The following is a 21,998-nucleotide window of genomic DNA, read 5'->3' as shown; positions in this document are numbered from 1 at the left end:
ATTTATTTTAATTTTATTTTTTTAAAATATATTTTATTGAATTTTTACAGAGAGGAAGAGAGAAGGATAGAGAGTTAGAAACATCGATGACAGAGAATCACTGATCAGCTGCCTCTTGCACACCCCCTACTAGGGATGTGCCCGCAACCAAAGTACATGCCCTTGACCGGAATCAAACCCGGGACCTTTCAGTCCGCAGGCTGACGCTCTATCCACTGAGCCAAACAGGTTTCGGCAAGTTTGAAAAGAATTTAACAGATAAGTAAATGCAGTAGTTATTAAAAATAAAGTTAAGAATTCAAAAACTCCAACAAAAGTTATAATAGACATTTATTTATATATTTGAAACCCAGATGGTTTTAAATTGTGCATTTCAAGTTTAACCAACATAATTAAAATACTGAGGACAGATGCACCCACAGATTGATTCCATGATCATTTCTTTGCCCATTCTTCTCTTTCTTTTCTTTCCCGAATAACCTCTTTCAGATACGGTTCAAGGTAGAATTTATCCTAAAGAACGAATAAAAGAAAAATATCATATGCTACCATCACCATCGCATACTGGTATACTTCAAACACTCAATAGGTCTTAAACAACAAAAAGTCATTGAAAATTTCATTCCCAACTTAAAAAAGTATTTTCTAGCAAACTAAGAGCTGTCTGCTTTTTTAAAGTTTAAAACCCAGGAAGATATTGTAAACTTGCTTAGTGACTTTGGAACAGTCACTTCATGTTTCTGTCTCCATGTTTGTCTCTAAAATGAAGTTAACATGTGCTCTATCATCTCACCATACTGTCATAAGGACATTTATTTGTGACAACATTAAGAACCCTAAAGCCCTACGCAAATGAATGTTTCTGTCTGTAATACTCAGTCCTTAGCGGACAGTGTCAGACACAGAAGCTGTCCCACCTCCTCATATTTCGTCCACTGCTCCTTGGGCAGGATCTGCTGCCGCATGGACAGGTCCAGCGCCCTCTTGATGCGGAACACCCTGTCGTTGTACAGGCTCTCGGGAAGCCTTCTGATGGCTTCTTCCACATCTTCATCCACATGGATGGTGTCGTCTCGCATTAGCCCTACGACAGGAAACAGGAGAGATTAAATATGTGTCTCACAAATCAGGAATTAAAAAAAAAAAAATGAGTAAGATATCTTTATGACTTATAAACTTAAGACTTGGGGTGAAATATCAAGAGTTATTTATAATCAAGCTCAATGTATTTCATATATGATAATGGGTTATTTAGTGGATTATTTATAAAATGGTACTTTGGAAACAATAGACGAGCCTTTTAAAATCTGTTGCCACAGAATTCACCTTTAACCGAAAACAAATTTTAAAATGTCTACCTTGTTTTTAAACACACATAGGAAAAATCTCTACTTTCAAAGTTCATAGAACTTAAATTTTAAATGCTAAGTGGAGGAGGTGGGAGAGAGAGCGTATACTAAGAAAAAAGTCCAGCTACTATATTTCAAGAACATAAATCATTTCCTCCTCAAACATTTAAGACAAGTCCATCCCTCTCTTCTCAAAATAATAAAAAATGGATGTGATTTAACATAATAAAATGTGACCTAATAGTAACATCTTCTAAGGTACACAAGCATAGTTACTTTTTTGGACTCTTAATGACTTTTGCAAAAAAACTACTCTCAGAAAAAAGAAAAAGAAAAAAGCAGGAGGAGGAAGTGCAGACACTCACCCAGTTTATTGAATCCTGCCGCATTGTAATACCATTTCCGAATGCCGTCCAGCCACCGGCCCGATGCTGCAGCTGATAATTGTCACACTGTTAGTTGCTACAACTCACTTATTGTACTATCGGAAACTGCTGATGGGTAAGTCACCCCTGTCTGATATATCGTTAACGGTTAGAGAGTGCAAGCATAGGAAGGTATTTCCTTTTAACAGTGTATACTCCATATACTGTTGGTAAAAATTCTTATTTTGTCTATGAGCAAGAGAAACTGCAGGTAAAAAAAAAAAAAAAAATTGGGCAAGCCATGGGAAAACAGGCGAACTCAAACACCTAATGTACAAGAGATTTACTATTGCCACCCAAAGGCAAGCGTGTCATTCCTTTATGTCCCCCTGCACCTGTCAGAATTAAAGGGGCAGGGTATGGGAAAGAAACTCAGAATTTCCCAATTATAGTTTCAGAAACAGATTACAGGTAACAAATCTAAACTTCCCTGTCAAAGGGAGTTGGTGTTGTAAGAAAAGAAGGTGAAGTGTCAGGACAGGGTGGCGATCTAAATGACCCCCATCTTTCAAAATTTGTATTTTCTGCATCACCTTTTTGTTACTTGGCTACCCTCTTTAGTATTTCTGGGAGGATTCTGATACCATTACTTAGTCATTTAACCTTAAAAAGGATCAGCCAGAGAAGCCCATTTTCCACATCCCCCCCAAGCTTTCCATCAAGGGAATGGATATTTGAAAACGGATGAGAAGCCAAAACCGGTTTGGCTCAGTGGATAAAGCGTCAGCCTGTGGACTGAAAGGTCCAGGGTTCGATTCCGGTCAAGGGCATGTACGTTGGTTGAGGGCACATCCCCAGAAGGGGGTGTTCAAGAGGCAGCTGATCGATGATTCTCTCTCATCGATGTTTCTAACTCTCTATCCCTCTATCTTCCTCTTTGTAAAAAATCAATAAAATATATTTAAAAAAGAAAGAAAAGAAAACGGATGAGAAGAAACAGGTAACGTTAAAACTTGAGGAATAACATGACAGTGCCTGGTGTTCACAGGAGAAATGTGGTACAGAAGGGGAGGTGGAGAAAGCTTAAAACCGCCTTTACATTTCTGGCCTGGGTTAGGCCCTTATCAAGCAAACTCCGTTCCCTCCAACCCCTCCTTGCCCCTCCTCCTAGTACATCAGTGTGAGCCTTTGGTAACTCTCCTGGGAAACTAAGCACCACGGATGACCAAGGAGCCAACCATCTACAGACACGCCTGTGGAAAATCAGTTACTGGTGAGTGCATCAGCCAGCGATGGAGAGAGTGATGAACGTGCACGGAACACTGGTTGTGCGCCAAGCACTGACCCGCTTGCTTTACCCAGATCCGCATGCGGGTCCCTGACACGGAGGCACCGGTCTCACAGAAGCCCTCCCACCCGGGGTGGAAGCCAGCCGGGTCTGTCCGGCGCCAAGCACCGCGGAGGGGCAGAGCGCCTTCAATATTCGTGAAGTTAAATTTAATAACGGATTCTTACGGGTCTGCCCGTCAATGTCGCTTAGGTTGGTGAACAGCTTCACGAGGACTGAGGGCAGAGAAGGGGATATATATATATATATATATATATATATATATGTATATATATATATACACATACACACACACACATCATACACACACACACACACACACACACACACACACATATATTAACAGCTTTGTCAATTTATACCGTCAGAGGGCAGAGATTAGCAACAAGAACACCAAAAAGGTAAAACTCTCTTTGACGTTCCCGTTCTGTGTTAAATATTCCGGTAAGTTCAGCTTTCTATTCAATAACAGGTGTTTGTCTCAGTGCCTCCCATAAATACAGATTCCTTCAAATCCACAGGCCACGCTGAGCTCCCGGGTAAGGTACACTCGAAGCTTCCCTGTCACCTGTGCTCAGCTCCCTCTGGTTCCCGGTTTGGGAAGCGAGAGGGGCAGAAGGCCGCCTCCAACCCCATGTCCTCCGGCCACTCGGCCTCGGTTATCAGGGTCAAGGGTAAGGTGACCAGACGTCCCGATTTTTAACCATCTGTCCCGCGCCCCGCGCTGTTTTAAAAAAGTCCCGATGTTTGGAAGGAATGCACGACAAGCTAGGGAACGCGGGAGAGCGGGAAGGGAATAGACGGTTTTCGGCGGCCTTGTGGCTATTTAGCCAGGGTATGGGTTTTATATTATTTTTGTTAATTTTATAATGTTAAACTTTAATAACAACAAATAATTGTTGAGAACTGATTATCGAGGACTGCTTATCAAAGGTCGCATTGTTGATCAGTTGTTAGAATTGTGGAATACGCGCTGTCCTTACCAGGAACTAATGCTGCGACTGAACGCGTTTTTTTTCTACGGTAAAGTGTGGACGTCAGAAAAATCACAATTAAGTGTTGAGACTTTGAAAGCCGTTTTGAAATTCTTGTGAAAAATTTCATGATCTTTTAAACGACGACAGCAATTTACTAAAAAAAAAAAAATTCACTCAATTGAGAAATATGCCAAAGAATAAAATAATACTATACCTAATTTTTTTAATGTATTATAGTTGTAAATTGTACTTATGTTGAAATTTTAAAAAACGTATTACAGTACTATTTTTGCGTTCTATGAAAATTTTTGTTGCTCCATATAGACCAAATTTAAAAAAAATATATATATATCTTATTGATTTTGTACAGAGAGGAAAGGAGAGAGATAGAGAGCTAGAAACATCAATGAGAGAGTCATCGACCAGCTGCCTCTTGCACACCCCCTACTGGGGATATGCCCGCAACCAAGGTACATGCCCTTGACCGGGATCGAACCCGGGACCTTTCAGTCTCCAAGCCGACGCTCTATCCATTGAGCCAAACAGGTCTCAGCTATATAGACCAAAATTTTAATGAAGAACCCCCCCTCCCCCCAACCCACTCCCGTCACTGGCGTCCCGCTTTACCAATGTTAAAATCTGGTCACCTCAGTCTAGGGCGATCGAACACCCCCCGGGGAGCATGCGTCGCGCCCACGCCCCTGCGGGCACTTGGCTCCCCGTTCCTTTCGGCCGAAAGTCACCAGCCATGTCCTTGTGCCCTTGAACTCTCCTAAGGCCAGTCGGCAGGGATGCCCAGCGCAGGCAGATGGGACGCCAGCGGGGCCGGGGCCGCGCGGGCACCGCCACCCACAGCCGAGCCGCAGCGCCCCAAGGCCCTACCTACCTCGGCGGCCCGGGCTGGGGTCGCCGGGGTGCCGGGTGGGAGGGTGGGGGGCAGGCGGAAGGCCGCCTTCACGCCGGACCGGAGCCGCCCTTCCCTTCTGCCGCGGAACCAGCCGGCCCCGGAGAGAGCGAGAGGAAGAGGAGCAAGCCGCTGCGAGAATGAGAGGTGCGGCGCAGCGATGCCCGGCAGGGAGGACCCCGATTACCTACCGGCAGGCCGGCCCGCCATCTTGACCCGACACTGAAGCGTTGCCTGCTGGGTAAGTCCCGGAGGGCGCGCGGGGTCCACAGTGCGCAGGCGCCTCAGGGGACGCCCGCGCGCAGGCGCAGTTCTGACGGCGATGACGTAGGGTCGCTGTCGTGAGGGCCATTCCGCCGGCGTCCCTAGCAACGGAGGAAGTCGCTGTGCTCCGCGTGGCCTGATGGGAAAAACCCCAGGGAGGAAGGAATGAGGGCGCCGGGGCCGTGGCCTGGGTTCTGTTAGTGACAAGCTGTGAGACTCTGGGCAATGTTAATCGCGCCCTGTGCCAAGCGAAGCGCTAAGCATGGGCTGGACATATTCTGGTTCAATTCTCTCATTTAATTCTAACTTTTAAGTACTATGTGTAACCCTATTTGGGAGAGGAGAAAGCAGGCTCAGAAGGGTTGTCCTGACCTCTTACTGTCTCATTGACATCTACTTTCCTGCAAACTGCTTTCCTCCCTATGCTTTTTCCTTTCCTGATTATCAGTAGCCACCTGTGGGCATCCCTAAGTATCTGTGCTTGGGAAGACAGCACTGTAAATAGTCCAAAATTACATGTTTTGTAGCATTAGGTGAGTAGTAGATATTACGTAAATACAGTATGTTCCAGAAACTCATTGAACATTTAAAATAAAATACAGATGTCTTGTGATAAAACCACTTTAAAATCCCTGTGACTGCCCAGCCGGCGTGGCTCAGTGGCTGAGTGTCGACCTATGAATCAGGAGGTCACAGTTAGATTCCAGGTCCGGGCACATGCCTGAGGCGAGGGCTCATTCTTCAGTAGGGAGTGTGCAGGAGGCAGGTGACCAATGATTCTCATCACTGATGTTTCTCTCTCTCCCTCCCTCTGAAATTTAAAAAATAAATAATAAAAGCCCTGTGATTTTAAGAGGAAAATCCTCCACTTCTCATCTTCACCAGAAACGATGCCAGCCTATATATATTCAAACTGTTTCTCTAAGCTTGCTATATTGTGATTTTTCTCCTTCCCCAGAAGGAAGGGAATGGTTGAGTCAAAGAATTAAGTCACTAGGAACTTTTAAGAAAGATCTGAGAACTTTACCCAAATTTACAATATCAAGAAATTGTCTCCAGTATCAATTGAGATTCAAGGCATTTATTTTGAAGTATATTAATTTATTAATACATACTTTTATTTTACATGGTTACATTTTAACATTCATCAAAAACTAAAGAGTTTTTAAGAATTTTTCAAAGTCCTGTACTGAGGCTTTGGCAATCTCTTCACAAAATATTTCATCAGGCACTGATACCAATTTGTCCAAAGAGATGTAGTTAGCTTTTGCTGGATCATACTGTGCTCTTCCTAAATAGGCCAGAAAAAAATGTCTTTCTTTGACTTTAAACAACCTTGCATTAAATACCTACAAAAGAAAAAGAATTTTAAAAAATATGCACTGAAAGATGAACTATTAAAATGTTTACCGTATATGGCTAAAAATTTTAATAGGCTAACAAATGTAAAATATTGACCACATGCTCAGTAAGTCTGATAAATGCCCAAGGTTTATAGCTTCCACTAAGACATTATGATTAAAAAGGGACTCAAAGCTTACAAACAGAACAATTATAAAAAAATTAAGGGCTACATTGTAGTCTAAGAACACTGACTAATCAATGTAGAGACAGGAAAATTTCATTCTGTTAATGATCCATTAAATAATCAGGGAGTAAAAAACAAACAAAAACCTGGCCTGAGAACTACCAATTCCCTGTTCCCTGATGTGGAAGAAGCGCAGAGGGAGAGGGAAGACAAAGTTTTATGGAATCCTGAATATAACGTCTTTCCTTAACGAGAGATTTCCTCATGTCATTATCCTTTACCGTCAACCATTCTGCTCTTAAATGACAAATTAACCATACCTATTAAGTTATAATTGTTTCCCATGTTAATTAATTATAAAATTGCTGTGCCAACAATACTGTTATTTTCTTGAGACAATATTTCACACCAGAATTTTAAATGCACCTGTCAAAAATTTATTCTGTATCAGTTTCCTCGCAGCCTATTGTCAGTGAATGTATTTTTCCATTGATGATAAGTTTTGATTTTTGTTTTCCGAGCACTACCACCCAGACAGACCACTAGGAGTCTAAGAGTCCCAATACAACAATTCTACAATTCAAGAATCTAGAGTTTGGGGTGACTCAAATCTATGTGTGTATGTTTGTAAAAAATATATATTTTTATTGTTTTCAGAGAGGAAGTGAGGAAAAAGAAACATCAAGGATGAGAGAGAATCATTGACTAGCTGCCTCCTGCATGCCCCATACTGGGGATGGAGTCTGAAACCTGGGTATGTGCCCTTGACCGGAACTGAACCCAGGACCCTTCAGTCCCTAGGCTTATGCCCTATCCACTGAGCCAAATCGGCTAGGACTCCAAGTGCTTTTTGAGCCTTTGCTCCAAAGTGTTATCTTGATAAAAAGATGGGCAACAGAAATATGACTTTCACAGCTGAGACCGGTTTGGCTCAATGGATAGAGCGTCGGCTTGGGGACTGAAGGGTCCTGGGTTCGATTCCGGTCAAGGGCACATACCTTGGTTGCGGGCGTATCCCCAGTAGGGGATGTGCAAGAGGCAGCTGATCGATGACTCTCTCTCATCGATGTTTCTAACTCTCTATCTCTCTCCCTTCCTCTCTGTACAAAATCAATAAAAATATATTTTAAAAAGAAAAAAAGAAAAAAAAAGAAATATGACTTTCACACAGCTCTCAGAGCCAGACTGCATTTGGTCCAGTTCCTTCACAGAGCACGGCATTTTCAGAGCGAGCAGCATGGTGCTGGAGCAGCGGCAGACGGAGGACAAGGATGCTCTCACAGCCTGCGCGTTACCTGCGGGAACCTGACGATGATGTGGTGGGGAATGTTCATCACGTTGTGCACAAAATCGAACGTCTCCGTAAGTTTCCTTTTATTCGCAGTCAACATCTTTGGGATTCGGGTGATCATATGTTGAATTTCGTTACGTTGAAAACCTAGTTCAAGACGATAAACCTAAAAGAAAGGGGAGTTGCTATAAGTCATGAATAGAAAGTTAACTTGGTACTATGCCAGAGGACACATGGATTCTTCTAATATTTAAAATAAGGACCGAAAAGTCTGGAGACAGCTATGCCCCTGCCCTCAGGGATCGTAGCTTCCTGCTTCTGGGGTAATCTGAATTTCAGACCCCCTCCTGGGAATGAGCTGCTCAGCACTGAGGACCCAGAAGGAGCTTGCATGATTATGCGGCAGAATGATGGGGGCTGTTGAGACCCGGGCAGGTGGTCGTTTTGGGCCCTACCATACAGTAAGATTTTTCAAAATGCTTTTTGAGCCTCTGCTCCCAAGTGTTATCTGAAGCACATGTCAGAACTCCAGAGAGAGATGAGAAAACTACACACCCGAACGTGCGTTCGGTCTCCTATGAGCAGCTGAGCGCCCCGCCAGTCCCCGGCCTGTATCTCTCCGCGCTGTCCCCACTGGACCGGAAGCTCCATGGAGCAGGGCCGCCCTCCCGCACAGAGTGGGGGCAGGTGCCCACAACTTGTACCACTGAATGTGAAACACCGTGAGCGCCTCAGCAAACACGGAGGCCTTAGGTAATGATTTCACACATTCCTCCAGCTTTGTATACCAACAGCCAGCTGCCCTTGGCGCTACGCACTCGCTGGGAGAAACACGGAGAATGTCTGGCGTGTTCTGTGATAGAACCAGGGCCGGCATCTGGCACAGGTGTAAGGAGAGCAATGTGCTGGCCACTGCCCTTCACAGAAGCCGACCGGATCCAGTCTCCAAAACTCATCCCCACCTGCCCACACAGACAGAGGCTCTCGTTCTGGCAGCGGAAGCAGTTTCCAGGGAGCACCCACATACCTAGGAGTACAAGCGTCTGTGTCTGCAAGGTGACCTACTCATGCAACACCTGGTGAACACGTGAACATATCACCTACAACAAACAGCGTGCTAGATAGTTCTCATTTTCTAGTCTCATCTTTTTAGAAAGAACATGTATAATATAGTTTTCTTTAAGATGACAACAGCAAAAATCTATCCTCTTCAGAGGACTTAAACACCTCAAGAAAGAAGCTGATTTCTCAAAAGCTTAACGTTATCCTACCTTCATATTCTCTTTCACGGGCTCCAGACTTCCAGTTAGTAGCCTTGGGAGACGAACCACCAGATCTCTAGTCTGCAATTATAAAACAGTCTATCATTACCATATGTGCAACTAGTTTGGGAAGCCAAACTAGTTTCAAAAAACTAAAAATTCTAAAATGACCCTCAGAAAAGGGCGAGGAACCCCAGAAATACATAAACGTAAAACTGTTTGAGGGGAAAAAAACATACTAAAACAAAAGGAAACAACTGGATGGAATATTATAAAATGATACAGCTACATGTTTCAGCTAGCAGGCTTCTTCATTCATAGCTGTTAGAAACATGAGATGTAACAATTACTAAATGTCGCTGACCTGGAAGTACAAAAATTCCCCCCTTTGTCTTTACCTTCTTCACATTAAGTTCAAGTTCTTTCTGAAAGAATCCCAGTCTGTTATCCAGTCTTTCCACGGAAAAACTCAGCAAAAACGGCGCCTTCCTGACCATCTGTGTGATGTCCGACTTACTGAAACTTTTTGACTGTAGATAAGCCACTCTAAAAACACAAATACACATATGTGATAAACATTTACTAGTGCATGCTACTTTCCAAAATAACTATTGTTTTTAAAAAGATTTCTATACCCCCCCAAATAAAATAAAATATCTATAACAATAAATGCGAAATATGCTAATTAGACCGGACTGCCAAATGAACTTTCTGACGGCCTTCTGGATGAGGCCGGGGCTGTGAGGGCCAAGGTAAGCCACTGCAGCTGTGAGGTCCAAGCTTCTTGCACAAATTTTGTGCATCGGGCCTCTAGTTCTACAATAATGGCCCAGATATGGTTAAATCAAGCATCCATCCAACTATAGAATGGTACCCATCTACACTTAAAAGCAGTAAATAACCTTTTCAGTTAATCTGACTTACTTAGTTACTTGATAGAAAAAAAAAAAAAAAAAGAAGAAATGGATTCTGTTTAAGAATTTTTTTTTTTTTTTGTCTAAGAAGAGAAAATACACAAATTAAGAAAATAGATTGAGAATTCTTTTTACAAAGGAAGACTCGAGTATGAGAGGAATTTTATTTTAGTATCTCAGAGAAACTGAAAGGAATTTTACTGCATTTACTAAGTATGTAATTTTTACTGTAGTCTTTCAATATGTATTTTGTTAACAATGATGATATTTCCTGCTAAATTTCTGGAAACCAAAATAAGGTAGTGAAATATAGACAGTCTGACTATAAAATAACAGTATTGATTTTTAAAAATCTATACACAGAGTAAAAGTCAGTTTTATTACTAGTAAATGTCTAAAATATATCAGGACATTATCTTGTTTAATTCTTACCAGGAAAACAAAAACAAAAAAACCACACACAAACCTTGTGAACGAATGGGGGAGGGTGGGTGTGCGCGCTCCGATTGATTGGCAGGCTCCACGGATCTGGGGAACGGGTGTGTGTGTGTGTGTGTGTGTGTGTGTGTGTGTATGTGTGTGGCAGCGGACAGGGGCGGCTCCAGGCCAAGGCAGGTGTGGGCGGAGGGTGGGGCCGTGAAGCTGGGCAGCAAAGCTGGGGCTGCAGAGCTGGAGCTGCGAAGCCAGCAACCAGAGGAAGGAAGGCCTACCCTTGCACAAATTTCGTGCATCGGGCCTCTAGTAAAATATAACATCTGATTCATGGTATAGAAAGATCATAAGTGTTAAAGGGAGGCATAGAACTTAGCTGAAATCTCAATTTGCCATTAAGTAGCTGGTAGTTTTATAAGTTATTTAATTTCTCTGGATCTCTGTGTTTTCAAATGTAATATGGAAATTTTATCTGGTTCACAAGGTTCGTGTGGGGTTGTTTTTGTTTTCATATAAAAATAAGAATGGGCTATTGAATAAAAATAAAATTTAAAAAAAACAACAAAAAACACCTGTTTTAGATTCTTAATTTTGGTCAAAGTTCAAACAAAACAGTAATGTTCATGTTCATTCTCTCCGATGATACTTGTGCAGCTGAGATTTAAAAAACAATACAGATATTTCCTTCAGAATCACTTCATGGGTTATGTGGGAATCATTCTAAAATTCCTACCTGGTTTTAAGATTTTCAAGGTCTTCCGAGAAAATAGCATAATTTTTCGTCAGGAAGGCTCCCAGTTGGCTATCCTCTATACCCAGATCTTTAAGGAACAGGAGTACTTGGTTAATGTCTTTTTCGAAATCCAGTCTCAGAAGGAGATTGGCTGCTTCTGGGTGTTTCTCTATCTTGGACAAGTCCACTCCTGTGATAAATACAAACACTGCTTGAAGAGAACTGCTTAACTCAGCCATTAAACTTCACATAGATGTTTAAGAAATCAGTGATGGAGATCAACAACCTATCCAAAGGAGAACTGAGAAAGGCCAATGGAAACTTCAAAGTATTTTTAACTAAATTGGTTGCAGAAATAAAAATAAATAAAAATGAAAACAGTAATTATTTCAAAGTCATATACAGAGAAAAACAGTGTATTTGGCGCTAAGTTACCACTTAAAACAAAGTCATTAAGTCAGATTAGGATCACCACCATTCTCCATGGTCTCCTGAGTACAGTTTGAAGGATGCTTATGAGCCCCTAAAGAGCTCCATAGTAATCACCTACCTGGAAATTCTGTAGGGTAACAAACCATATGAATAAAATTAAGTTTCTTTGAAGCTTTATAAAAAATCTTTTTCTTATTTACAAGCATTGTTTTAAAATACGCTTATGATCCCCTCCGTAGGAGAATACAAAGGACCCTATGTCTTACTCATCATTGTAACCCCAGGTCTTTAGCACAAGACAAGCATCTTTTTTTTTTTTTTTCCGTAAAATATATTTTATTGATTTTTTACAGAGAGGAAGGGAAAGAGATGGAAAGTTAGAAACATTGATGAGAGAGAAACACCGATCAGCTGCCTCCTGCACACCCCCCACTGGTACATGCCCAGGTACATGCCCTTGACTGGAATCGAACCCGGGACCCTTCAGTCCACAGGCTGACGCTCTATCCGTTGAGCCAAACCGGTCTTGGCAGAGACAAGCATCTTAAAGGAGCTCAAGAAACGTCTGTCCGAGAGCAGGTGAGCACTGCGGCCTTCAAATACCCCACAGAGCGGAAAGGACACACCCTCCACCCGCACCTACTCGCACAGTCCTCGGTGATCTAAGCCAACCACACAGGACAGGAGAGAAAGAGTAAAAAAGGGAAATAGCAAGTCGTTATTTCAAATCATTCTTTGATTATGGATATGATTAGGTGTCAGCATTAGTTAGGCAGAGAATCAAAGTAACCTGTAATTCAAAATTCTCATTAAACTGAGCACTTTAGTCTCTCATTGTTTTCCTTTTATGTGATTTAAAAAAAATGAACATGAATAGGAAAGCCCTATTCTTTACTTTAGAATAAACATTTAAGGATAATGTAAAACCCTAATTTTGGATTCAAATTTCATATTCATTAACATATTTCACCAGGTTCAAAATAACTCGAACTGATTTATAGATGCAACTTTTCAGTCTAAAATATAAAAGCAATGAAATAAAAACATTCTTTCTTTATTGGTGTCTACAAGTAGAAAAATTATAATTTGTTATTTTTAGATCCATATATAATTCTAAATTCAAATTGCTGGATATTAAACAGGTATTGACCTAAGATGGTTGAAAGCAGAAAAAGACTATAGAATGAAGACCAGAAACAGAGCCAGGATGAACTAAAAATCTGGCCTACAGTAAAAGCGGCATTCAAGTCAAAAGGGGAAAACAGTTCAGTAGAATACAATGGGATCACTTGGAAAAAATTAAAGAATTCCTTTTATATATGATTTGAAAATTAATTTCATATAGATATAAACCTAAAGTATACCAACTTTAAAACTACTAGAAGAAAACAGAATTAAAAAAATAATATTAAGTTTGAAAAAACTACAAAACCTATGTACAGCTTTTAGTATGGTAATATTTGCATAGGAGAAGGTATGGCAAATCACTCCATAAATTTTTAAAAAAATATATATTTTATTGATTTTTTACAGAGAGGAAGGGAGAGAGATAGAGAGCTAGGGACGTCGATGAGAGAGAGACATCGACCAGCCGCCTCTTGCACACCCCCTACCGGGGATGTGCCCACAACCGATGTACATGCCCTTGATTGGAATCGAACCTGGGACCCTTCAGTCCGCAGACCAACACTCTACCACTGAGCCAAACCAGTTTCGGCACACTCCATAAATTGAAGAGTGGAACTGACAATGTAGAGAGGTTAAGAGTTCTTTCTTTTGTAATATTTGCACTTGTAACAACTCGATATAATTTTTTTGCAATTTAAAATATTAAGTTAAAAAATGAAATTTTTGAATGGACAGATAAGTAAATTAGAAACCAGTTTCAAAAATCTGTGCAATATGGGGGAAGGGATGCTTTAAAACTAACATAAAGGATTCAGACTTCAAATTTAACGAAATATTACAGTTTAAATGTGCTGAAGTGCCTTGCTCAGCATGAGCTGTCACGTCCTGACTGTGCTGAAATGAAAATCTTGAGAAGCTGCTTTTTCACAGCAAAACGAGAGCTGAATCTCATCAGGAAAGCACACTGCTGTCAGCACAAATCATGGGCTTACAATTTCATTAACTTGAGAAATAGTCATGAATGCCTACTATGGACCAGGCCGTTCTGGTAGGTTCTGGGGATATATAAAATGAATAATAAAGAAAGATTCTAACTTCTAGGTGACCACAGTCTAAGTTGGCTTTATTCCATCATTTCAGTCACTACAAACATTACTGTTATGTTCAGTTAGTGTTACACATATTTACTGTATCAATCAGGGTCTGGCGGGCAAAGGAAATTGCCCTAGAAAGTTAAAATGAAAACAACTTTAATGGAGGGACTCTATACAGTGCTGTGAGCAGAATTAAGAGAACAAAGGAGGGCATGCCTAGAGCTAAAGACACAGAGAAAAAGTATCCCCCACACCTAGCGGGAGCTGGAAGCTATGAAGAAACGGTTTCTCAGGAGGAGCTGTTGTCATGGAGGAGACTGTTACGACCCAGAGCAGGGAGGGAACAGGAAAAAAATACTCCTGCCTGCCTCCCTCTCCTCCGCAGGTGCCTCCCACTGGGCTCCAGCATCCCAGAAGCCGGCTGGCCAAGGACCCCAGTGCGCAGACGTTAGCCTCCTGGGACGGAGGACAGGCAGAGGAAGGCAGAAAACAGATCTGGGAAGCAGACAGAGAAGTAGATCACCAGGTTCTCAGCAATACTGCCTGACGGTGCAATCATGGTTCCTCTACGTCCTGTCACGTAAGTTACCTCTTAGATATGCACCTGAAGTAGCAGCATGCAGTGAAGGAATGCCTGACGCATATTCCACAGCTCTAGGAGTGCTGTAAGTTATCTGGAGGTAGGGACCCTGTTATTTCATCCAGAGCACCGATCACAAAGCTGGGAAAGCTGTTCGAAAAGGAAGGACACCGGTGCCTCTGTTTGCAGCAATTGTCTTTCTCTCCCCTTTGAACCCACACGTCGCTTTATTTGTGCCCCTTATATGGGACCTATCACTTCCCTCCTTGCATTCTAACTATTTGTATGTGAATATGTAGGTGCTTGTGAGTTTGTGCAGCTTCTTGAGGACCTGGCCATTCCCTATACATTTAGGCGCTTGCACAAGGACCCGAGTAAACAGTCACTATGCTATTAGTGCTGGGATTGAAGCAAGGAGGGGTGAGCCCAGAGAAGGGCCACGCTGTTTGGAAGGTCAGAGAAGATATTTCAGCAGGTACTTGAACTTGAATTAAGTTCTCCAGTTGCCCAAGATGACCAACCAAAGGAAGGGTGGCAAGCAGTGAAGCTAAAAAGGTCAGTGTGGGACCAGAAGAACTTTGAAGCCATGGGAAAGCTTTGAAGGATTTCAAGTAGGTTCCTGACAGTTGAATTTATTTGCATTTTAGACAGAGCACTAACCTTAGAGAGATTATCAGGGCAATATTGCTGATGAGAAGACTATCACGTTAGGAAGCACCCAACTTTTCAGTGAAAAATGAGAACCTAAACCAGATGGATCTGAGATAATCCCTTACCTGTCCTCCAGGAGAAAGAAGGTTCATCATCTGGAAAAATCAAGTAAGGGAAGTGGCAGACGCATAGACAGTGGAAAAAGCAGAAGGCTAAAGTAAGGTGCTATGCTGAAAACAAGAGGACTAATTAAGAGCTCGCAGATCCCTTGGGTGCCTTCAACTATACAAACCCAAGCGCATTCCGTGTCAACAAGCTCAGATACTGTGGAGCAGTCCTAGAGAGAACCCATCAAATCTGGGGAGACAGTCGGCTCCAGGAGGAAGGTTGGGGGAGTGGGGAAATGGAACAAATACATCATCTGTAGGGTTAACTGTAGGAAAAACTGTCCCGAGAGGCCACTGGAAGATGTGGGAAAATGTGGCCTGAGGAACAAAGAAAACTAATAAAAAAAAACAAGACAGCCGAAACTGGTTTGGCTCAGTGGTAGAGCGTTGGTCTGCGGACTGAAAGGTCCCGGGTTCGATTCCGGTCAAGGGCATGTACCTTGGTTGCGGGCATATCCCCGGTAGGGGGTGTGCAAGAGGCAGCTGGTCAATGTTTCTCTCTCATCGACGTTTCTAGCTCTCTATCTCTCTCCTTTCCTCTCTGTAAAAAATCAATAAAAAATATTAAAAAAAAAAAAAAAAAAAAAAGACAATTATCAATCATGGAAAAATGAAAAGTTTTACAGGAAGGAAAATAATCATGATACACTTCCTGGAGAGCAGTGAGGAATATTTATGGTCATTATGTAAGCACTGACTAAAGACTTATTTAAAACTAGTTAATATAACTACACTAGAGGCCAGTGCACGAATTCATGCACGGGTGGGATCTAGCTGGCTCGCCCCAATGGGGATCCATCTGGCTGGGACAGCTGGGGGGCAGGGCCATGGGCAGTTGGCCATCTGGCTCTGGCCCCGATTGGGGTGTTGGGGACCAATCTGGGGCCGGACTGGACAGGGGTGGTGCTGATTGGGCCCGGATCAGGCTAGTTGGCTGCCACAATGAACATCATAGCCACCAGCCACCGGTCATTCCGGTCATTCCACCATTCTGGTTGCTGGGCTTTTATATATGTAGGTTGGGAGAATTGATGAGAACAGGGGGACATGTGTGTATATATGAGATCAACTGATGTCTGAAACGAATAAGCCAAGCAGCAGCACTGCAAATAATTACAAAAACATTTAGGGTTAAATGCACACAGAAAGAGCTAAAGAAGTGGATCCTCTGGAGAAGGGGATGCCATGTCAGGAAGGATGAAGCAGAGTACAGTTTTCACTAGAAGCCATTCACACAGTTTGACTTCTGCTCATGTGTATGTACTATTGTGATAGATTATAAATGCGTAGTTTAAACCAAGTAAAAAAAGTGAAGAGTACACTCAAGACTTACCTAGAAGCACTAGCTTCTGCAGGGTCTCAGAATGATCCACATAGTCTCGAAGTGTGAATGAATCTGGGGGCAAAGGAGGGTCTGCAATAATCCGAACAGCCTCCTGCTCAGAAATTGGCTGCAAAGGAGACAATGGAGGCACATCATCCAGATCTGTGAAGCCAGCCACATGGAAAGAGAGAAGCAAGTCAGCTCTCCAATCTGTACACTTCAAACTGTTTCTACAACAACTTGCATTCTAGCTATTCTTATGTGTGTATTTAAATGCTTGGCTTCCCTAGTTGCCTTATTTATAAATCTTGGGATCATTTCAAGATTAAACATCTAAGAAGTACAAATATTTCTACCTTCTAATAGGAAAGGTTAAGACCATTTAGATAAGAAATTTCTTGGAAAATTTCTATTTCACAGATGAGTCCTTCCCCTTTCCTTCACTTTTAATCAACAGATAAGTGACTCTAGTTCACCCTTGATTCTGAGGTTTTAGTCTTAAACAATTACGGAAGATACTGGAAATTATAACCTAAGAAATAAGGACTGATTTCTTTTTGCCTCTAATCATCACACTTTCTAATTTCATATAGCCAGTCTCTTCTCCTGGCCTCCCAATCTCTTCTCCTCCCCCTGCCCCCCCATTGTCTTGCATATTCTTCTTAACCTAATATCTCATTTGCAGTGAAATATTCTTACATACAAATATTCCTAGAATAGGAGTAGCAGGAAGGAGAAGACTGACTATTGGTTGAGTGTGGTAGTCATTACATAACTAAATGCATATGTTAAAATTCATAGAACTATATACCCCCAAAAGGATACATTTTTATGATATAAATCATACCTTAATAAACCTAATTATCTGAAAAAAAATTTTTTTATAAATAAAGTATTTAGGAAGCAAATGTTGTATACAGAGCTATAAAGTAATTTTATACATATTACCATACAAACATTTTATCTTAGTAAAATAGAGGCAAAGTAGAAGTAACTAGAACTGGCAATGTTATTCTTCTTGCCTGGTATGAAATATGACTTGCAGTAGGCTAAGAGTATAAACAGGTAGCTTATTCAATCTACTAGTGGGGGGCAGAAGGGACTTTTCTGAAAGTTCAGAATTACCTTCTAGAGACAGCTCAGAATCAAAGTTGGGTGACTTCTGTGGCTGCTCACTCACGGAAGGAAGCACAGTGCTTTGGGCAGAATCAATCTCCTGCCCACTTGGTTTGGTACACTGGGAACTACTGTTCCATCTGAAGCAAGTCCTGAACGTCTTCAGTCCCCACTGGAGAAAGCCACTGTCAGAGGACACCTGCGGCCGAGCAGCAAGTCTATGCAACAATGTTTGTCCTGGTCTCCGATAATGACTTCTGAGTTGTGCAGCAGTAATTAAGCTGTTCAGTTTAATTGAGTTCAACCATCTGGGTATCTGTTGGGCCGACAGGGCCATTTTTCTTAAAGCAGCCTGCAAAAGATATATGAATAACCATTTAAAAAAAAATAGAAACGTACTTTATGTTTAAATGTTTAAAACAATATTCAGACAATCAAAAGATAAACTGGAAACTATTTTTCTTCAAATTAAAGGGTATTTAATAAATCTAGGTGACTAAAATAGTCAGATGTTTCTTAAACACAAGAAAAGTCAGAAACAAGGTAGTCTGATTTCCAAACCAAAAGACAGGAAATTCTAGCCTGGAAAAATAAAGCTATGCTTTACAATTTAAAAGCAATACGCCACGCCGGGTATAGCTCAGTGGTTGAGAGTCAACCCAGGAACCAAGAGGTAACCAGTTCGATTTCCGGTCAGGACACAAGTACAGGTTGCAGGCTAGATCCCCAGTGGGGGACTTGCCGGAGGCAGCCAATCAATGATTCTCTCTCATCGTTAATGTTTCTTTCTCTCTCTCTCTCTCTCTCTCTCTCTCTCTCTCTCTCTCTCTCTCTCTCTCTCTCTCTCTCTCTCTCCCTTCTTCTCCTAAATCAGGGGTCTTCAAACTACGGCCCGCGGGCCACATGCGGCCCGCAGAGGAGTCTGATCCGGCCCGCCAGGTTTTTTGGGCAGTGAGCGCAGCCGAGGTGTTACAGTAGGAATTAGTAGTTCATATAGTCCGGCCCTCCAGCTCTCTGAGGGACCGTGATCTGGCCCCCACTTTAAAAAGTTTGAGGACCCCTGTCCTAAATCAATAAAAAATATTTTTTTAAAGTCAAAACTAGAGAGCAAAATTAAATGAGATACATAAGCAATAAGCAATGAATGCATGTATATTTATGATGAAAAAAGTCACTTTTAGGAAGATTTTTAAAGTGACTTAAAAACTCTTATAAGAAAAGGTTGGTAAAAGGTTGGAAGGAATATGAAAGAATTTATATCTAGCCAGTTTAATTGAAAAGGTAAATCTGATGCACACATAATTTTACTTTAGGTATTAGTATTGATCACACAACCAAATATAAATGATTTGAACACAATTTATTTTTGCTTTGGTTTTCCATATACTGGAATTCAGCTTGTTTTATGCTCCAAGTTAGACCAAATACTTCAGACACTAAACTTGTACCGAAATTTTACAGTTGACCATTGAACAATTTGGGTGCCAGGGGCACTGACTACCAGGCAGTGGAAAATCTGGGTATCACTTGAGTCCACCCGGCACATATGCAGTCTCGTAAACATAAGTCTAAAGTGCTTAATTTGAAGTCTCCTGAAAGGGATTGAATAATAAACAAAGCCATACTGTCATTCTGAAATGATTTTTAAAAAGAAATAAGCATTCACTGATGATTTTTGTTAAATTTTGTTAGGAAATGAGCCTCCAAACTGTCACCTTTTCCCTCAAACCTACTACATTCATTCTCTGCACTAAATCAGAAGCCAGAAAACCCTCCCGCTGGCTACCTTGGCAAGACTGCGTTTCTAGCACATTGTCTGGCCCAGGCTGGGGTTCAATAACCATTCTTTCAATAATGGGTTTTTAAAAGGTTACAGGTATAATAAGATGATCCCAAGTCCCTATTTGCTGTAAAATGTTTTGACTTCTAACTTTATCTAAGAATGTCCTTATATTTCAAAGCAAACTCCTGAAGTCTCCCTCACGCTGAAGCCTTCCCAGGCTCAAATTAACACCCCCTCCTACAATACTCCTGTTAATCCTTCTTTTTTTTACTTACTTCATGTCACTGCTGTGTGTATTTCTTAATAACTGATTGGCTGTTCTTTCAGGAGAGCAGGGTGTCCTCTTTGGGTTCACTCTCCTAATGATGATCCCCCAGTAGCCTGCACTGCGCCAAAGTTTGCTGGGTTGAAATAAATCAGTTGCAACTACGGTTAACTTACCTGCCTACACAGCGGGTAAGACGTTTGCATCTATAGTAATAAAAGTGTAAAATGCTAATTAGACCCACAGCCAAATGACCTTCTGGATGTCATGAAGCCTCGGTGGCAGGTGGAGGCAGAGGAGGTTAGGGGCAATCAGGCAGAGGGGTTAGGGGTGACCAGGCAGGCAGGCAGAGAGGTTAGGGGTGACCAGGCAGGCAGGCAAAAATGGTTAGGGGCGACCAGGCAGGCAGGCAAGTGGTTAGGGTCATGAAGCAGGCTAGCAACAATCCCGGATTGTGCCAGCGATGTCTGACAGCCAGTTTAGGCCCAATTCAAATCGGCAGTTGGACAGCCCCAGGGGTCTGTCCGAGATTGCAAGAGGGTGCAGGCCTGGGCTGAGGGAACCATCCCCTCCCCCCCCTCCCCCCCCACGAATTTCTGCACCGGGTCTCTAGTTTGTGCATAAAAGCCCTCCTTAGTGACAACAGTCTTTGACTCTCTCATCAGGAATAGTAAAGAAAAAAGCCTTAAAGCATTCTTTTAGCCCACTAAAGCATTACATACTTCTCAACTGTTGGCCTTAGCCCTTCCCTCGGAATAGTCATTGGCACGGAAATGCTGTTCGAGGTTTCCACCTCTGCAAGGCTGACAAGCGACAGGTGAAACCGGGCTGGGAAACCGGCTTCGTGAGCAAACTGCTCCCGCCCTCCCCGGGCCACTGTGGTCTCCATCTGGGCATCCACACCGGGCTTCCGCAGACAGACAGACAGACAGACACTGACCTCCCCGCCCTGCGCCAAGCGGGCTCGTAAGATGGTTTTTGGTCTCACCGGCCGCGGGTAAAAACAAAACTATCCTCCCTGGGGCCGCCCAAGACCCCCAAAGGCCCCGCGAGGCCAGGCAAGGCCAGGCCGAGGCCGGACCCAAACCCCGGCGGCCGGGGCAGCGCCCTCGCGCCCCACCAGCTCCGCTTTACCTGCGGCGAGGCCCGGCCAGTCCTGTGGTTCGGTTCGGTTCGGTTCGCAGAGGCGGTCGCGGCGGCGCCGGGTCCCACCCGGCAAAGCGCTCCGGGTCCCACCTGCCCACCTCGGGCTCTCCCCGCGCAGGGCCCGCTCCGGGCCGGCCGCGCCCACGTGGGCTGCGCGGGGAGTGGGCGACACCATCCGGGAGGCAGCGCGGGGGGGAGGGCGGCTCGCGGGGGCCCAGAGCGGGCCGGGGCGCCAGCGTTCCTTCTCCCGCTCGCCACTCCCCTCGCTCTCATCACCGGGGAAGGTGAGGACATAGGACGCGCACGGAGACGCCGGTCCCGCGGCGCTAGCTGGGGCTCGGCCGGCCACTCCCCCCCCCCCTTCCCCGCGGCAGAGTGGGCGGTGCCGACCCCGCCCCCCGGCGCCCGTCCTTCCTCCGGCGCTCGGCGGGCCCGCGGCGCCAGACCCGGCTCCGCGCCGTCCGTCCGTCCTCCTCGCGCTGCGGCTCGTCACCTCCGGGGCCCCCGCCTGCCAGGGCCGGGGCCGCCGCCGCCGCCGCGGCAGGACGGGGAGGCGGGCCATGGCGTCCTGCGTGGGGAGCAGGACCCTGAGCAAGGACGATGTGAACTACAAGATGCATTTCCGGATGATCAACGAGCAGCAAGTGGAGGACATCACCATCGACTTCTTCTACCGGCCGCACACCATCACGCTGCTCAGCTTCACCATCGTCAGCCTCATGTACTTCGCCTTCACCAGGTGCGGCGGGGGCGGGGGCCGCGCGGCGGGGGCCGGGGCGGGGGCCGGGCGGGGGGCGCGCCCCGGGGCGGAGGGAAGGGGCGGCGGGGAGCGGCCCGGTGCGGGGCCCGGAGGGCGGGAGGGAGGGAGGGGAAGCGGCCCGGCGGCTCCTCGCGCGCCCGCACTCCGCCGCCCACGCCGCTCCTCCGCCGGCCGGGCGGCGGGCA

The 21,998-nt window shown here is 44.0% G+C and overlaps 3 protein-coding genes across 8 annotated transcripts in view; 1 reads left to right on the top strand and 2 right to left on the bottom strand.

The window, feature by feature from the left end:
• Positions 1–313: 313 nt before the first annotated feature.
• UQCRB (ubiquinol-cytochrome c reductase binding protein) lies at positions 314–5,338 on the bottom strand. 2 transcript variants are annotated; one of them, XM_084864620.1, is made up of 4 exons: positions 5,135–5,338; positions 1,715–1,786; positions 918–1,084; positions 314–513 (listed from the first exon to the last, which is right to left on the bottom strand). In XM_084864620.1, the coding sequence occupies exons 1-4, from the start codon at positions 5,151–5,153 to the stop codon at positions 436–438; spliced, it is 336 nt and encodes a 111-aa protein (XP_084720746.1). In that variant the 5' UTR covers positions 5,154–5,338; the 3' UTR covers positions 314–435. The 2 variants fall into 2 exon arrangements, with proteins under 2 accessions (XP_084720746.1, XP_084720745.1); XM_084864619.1 differs by lacking the exon at positions 5,135–5,338 and adding an exon at positions 3,060–3,099.
• Positions 5,339–6,272: 934 nt separating this feature from the next.
• On the bottom strand, positions 6,273–21,203 carry MTERF3 (mitochondrial transcription termination factor 3). Of its 2 annotated transcripts, XM_084864569.1 has the most exons (9): positions 21,042–21,172; positions 19,918–20,043; positions 17,869–18,211; positions 16,753–16,905; positions 11,368–11,557; positions 9,687–9,834; positions 9,298–9,369; positions 8,031–8,192; positions 6,273–6,556 (listed from the first exon to the last, which is right to left on the bottom strand). In XM_084864569.1, the coding sequence occupies exons 3-9, from the start codon at positions 18,194–18,196 to the stop codon at positions 6,362–6,364; spliced, it is 1,248 nt and encodes a 415-aa protein (XP_084720695.1). In that variant the 5' UTR covers positions 18,197–18,211; positions 19,918–20,043; positions 21,042–21,172; the 3' UTR covers positions 6,273–6,361. The 2 variants fall into 2 exon arrangements, with proteins under 2 accessions (XP_084720695.1, XP_084720694.1); XM_084864568.1 differs by lacking the exon at positions 19,918–20,043 and having other exon boundaries at positions 21,042–21,203.
• A 260-nt stretch (positions 21,204–21,463) lies between these two features.
• The window catches only part of PTDSS1 (phosphatidylserine synthase 1), a 47,492-nt gene continuing 46,957 nt past the window's right edge, over positions 21,464–21,998 (top strand). For 2 of the 4 annotated variants that reach the window (XM_084864571.1, XM_084864570.1), the window contains exon 1: positions 21,464–21,792. In XM_084864571.1, the coding sequence (XP_084720697.1) occupies positions 21,614–21,792 (179 nt within the window). In that variant the 5' untranslated portion in view covers positions 21,464–21,613. The remainder of the gene's footprint in view (positions 21,793–21,998) is intronic. The other 2 variants (XM_084864572.1, XM_084864573.1) reach the window with 2 other exon arrangements.

The sequence above is a fragment of the Pipistrellus hanaki genome (assembly GCF_964339955.1).
Source record: "Pipistrellus hanaki genome assembly, chromosome: 17".
Lineage (NCBI taxonomy): Eukaryota > Metazoa > Chordata > Mammalia > Chiroptera > Vespertilionidae > Pipistrellus > Pipistrellus hanaki.
This window is presented reverse-complemented; position numbering and strand designations above follow the sequence as displayed.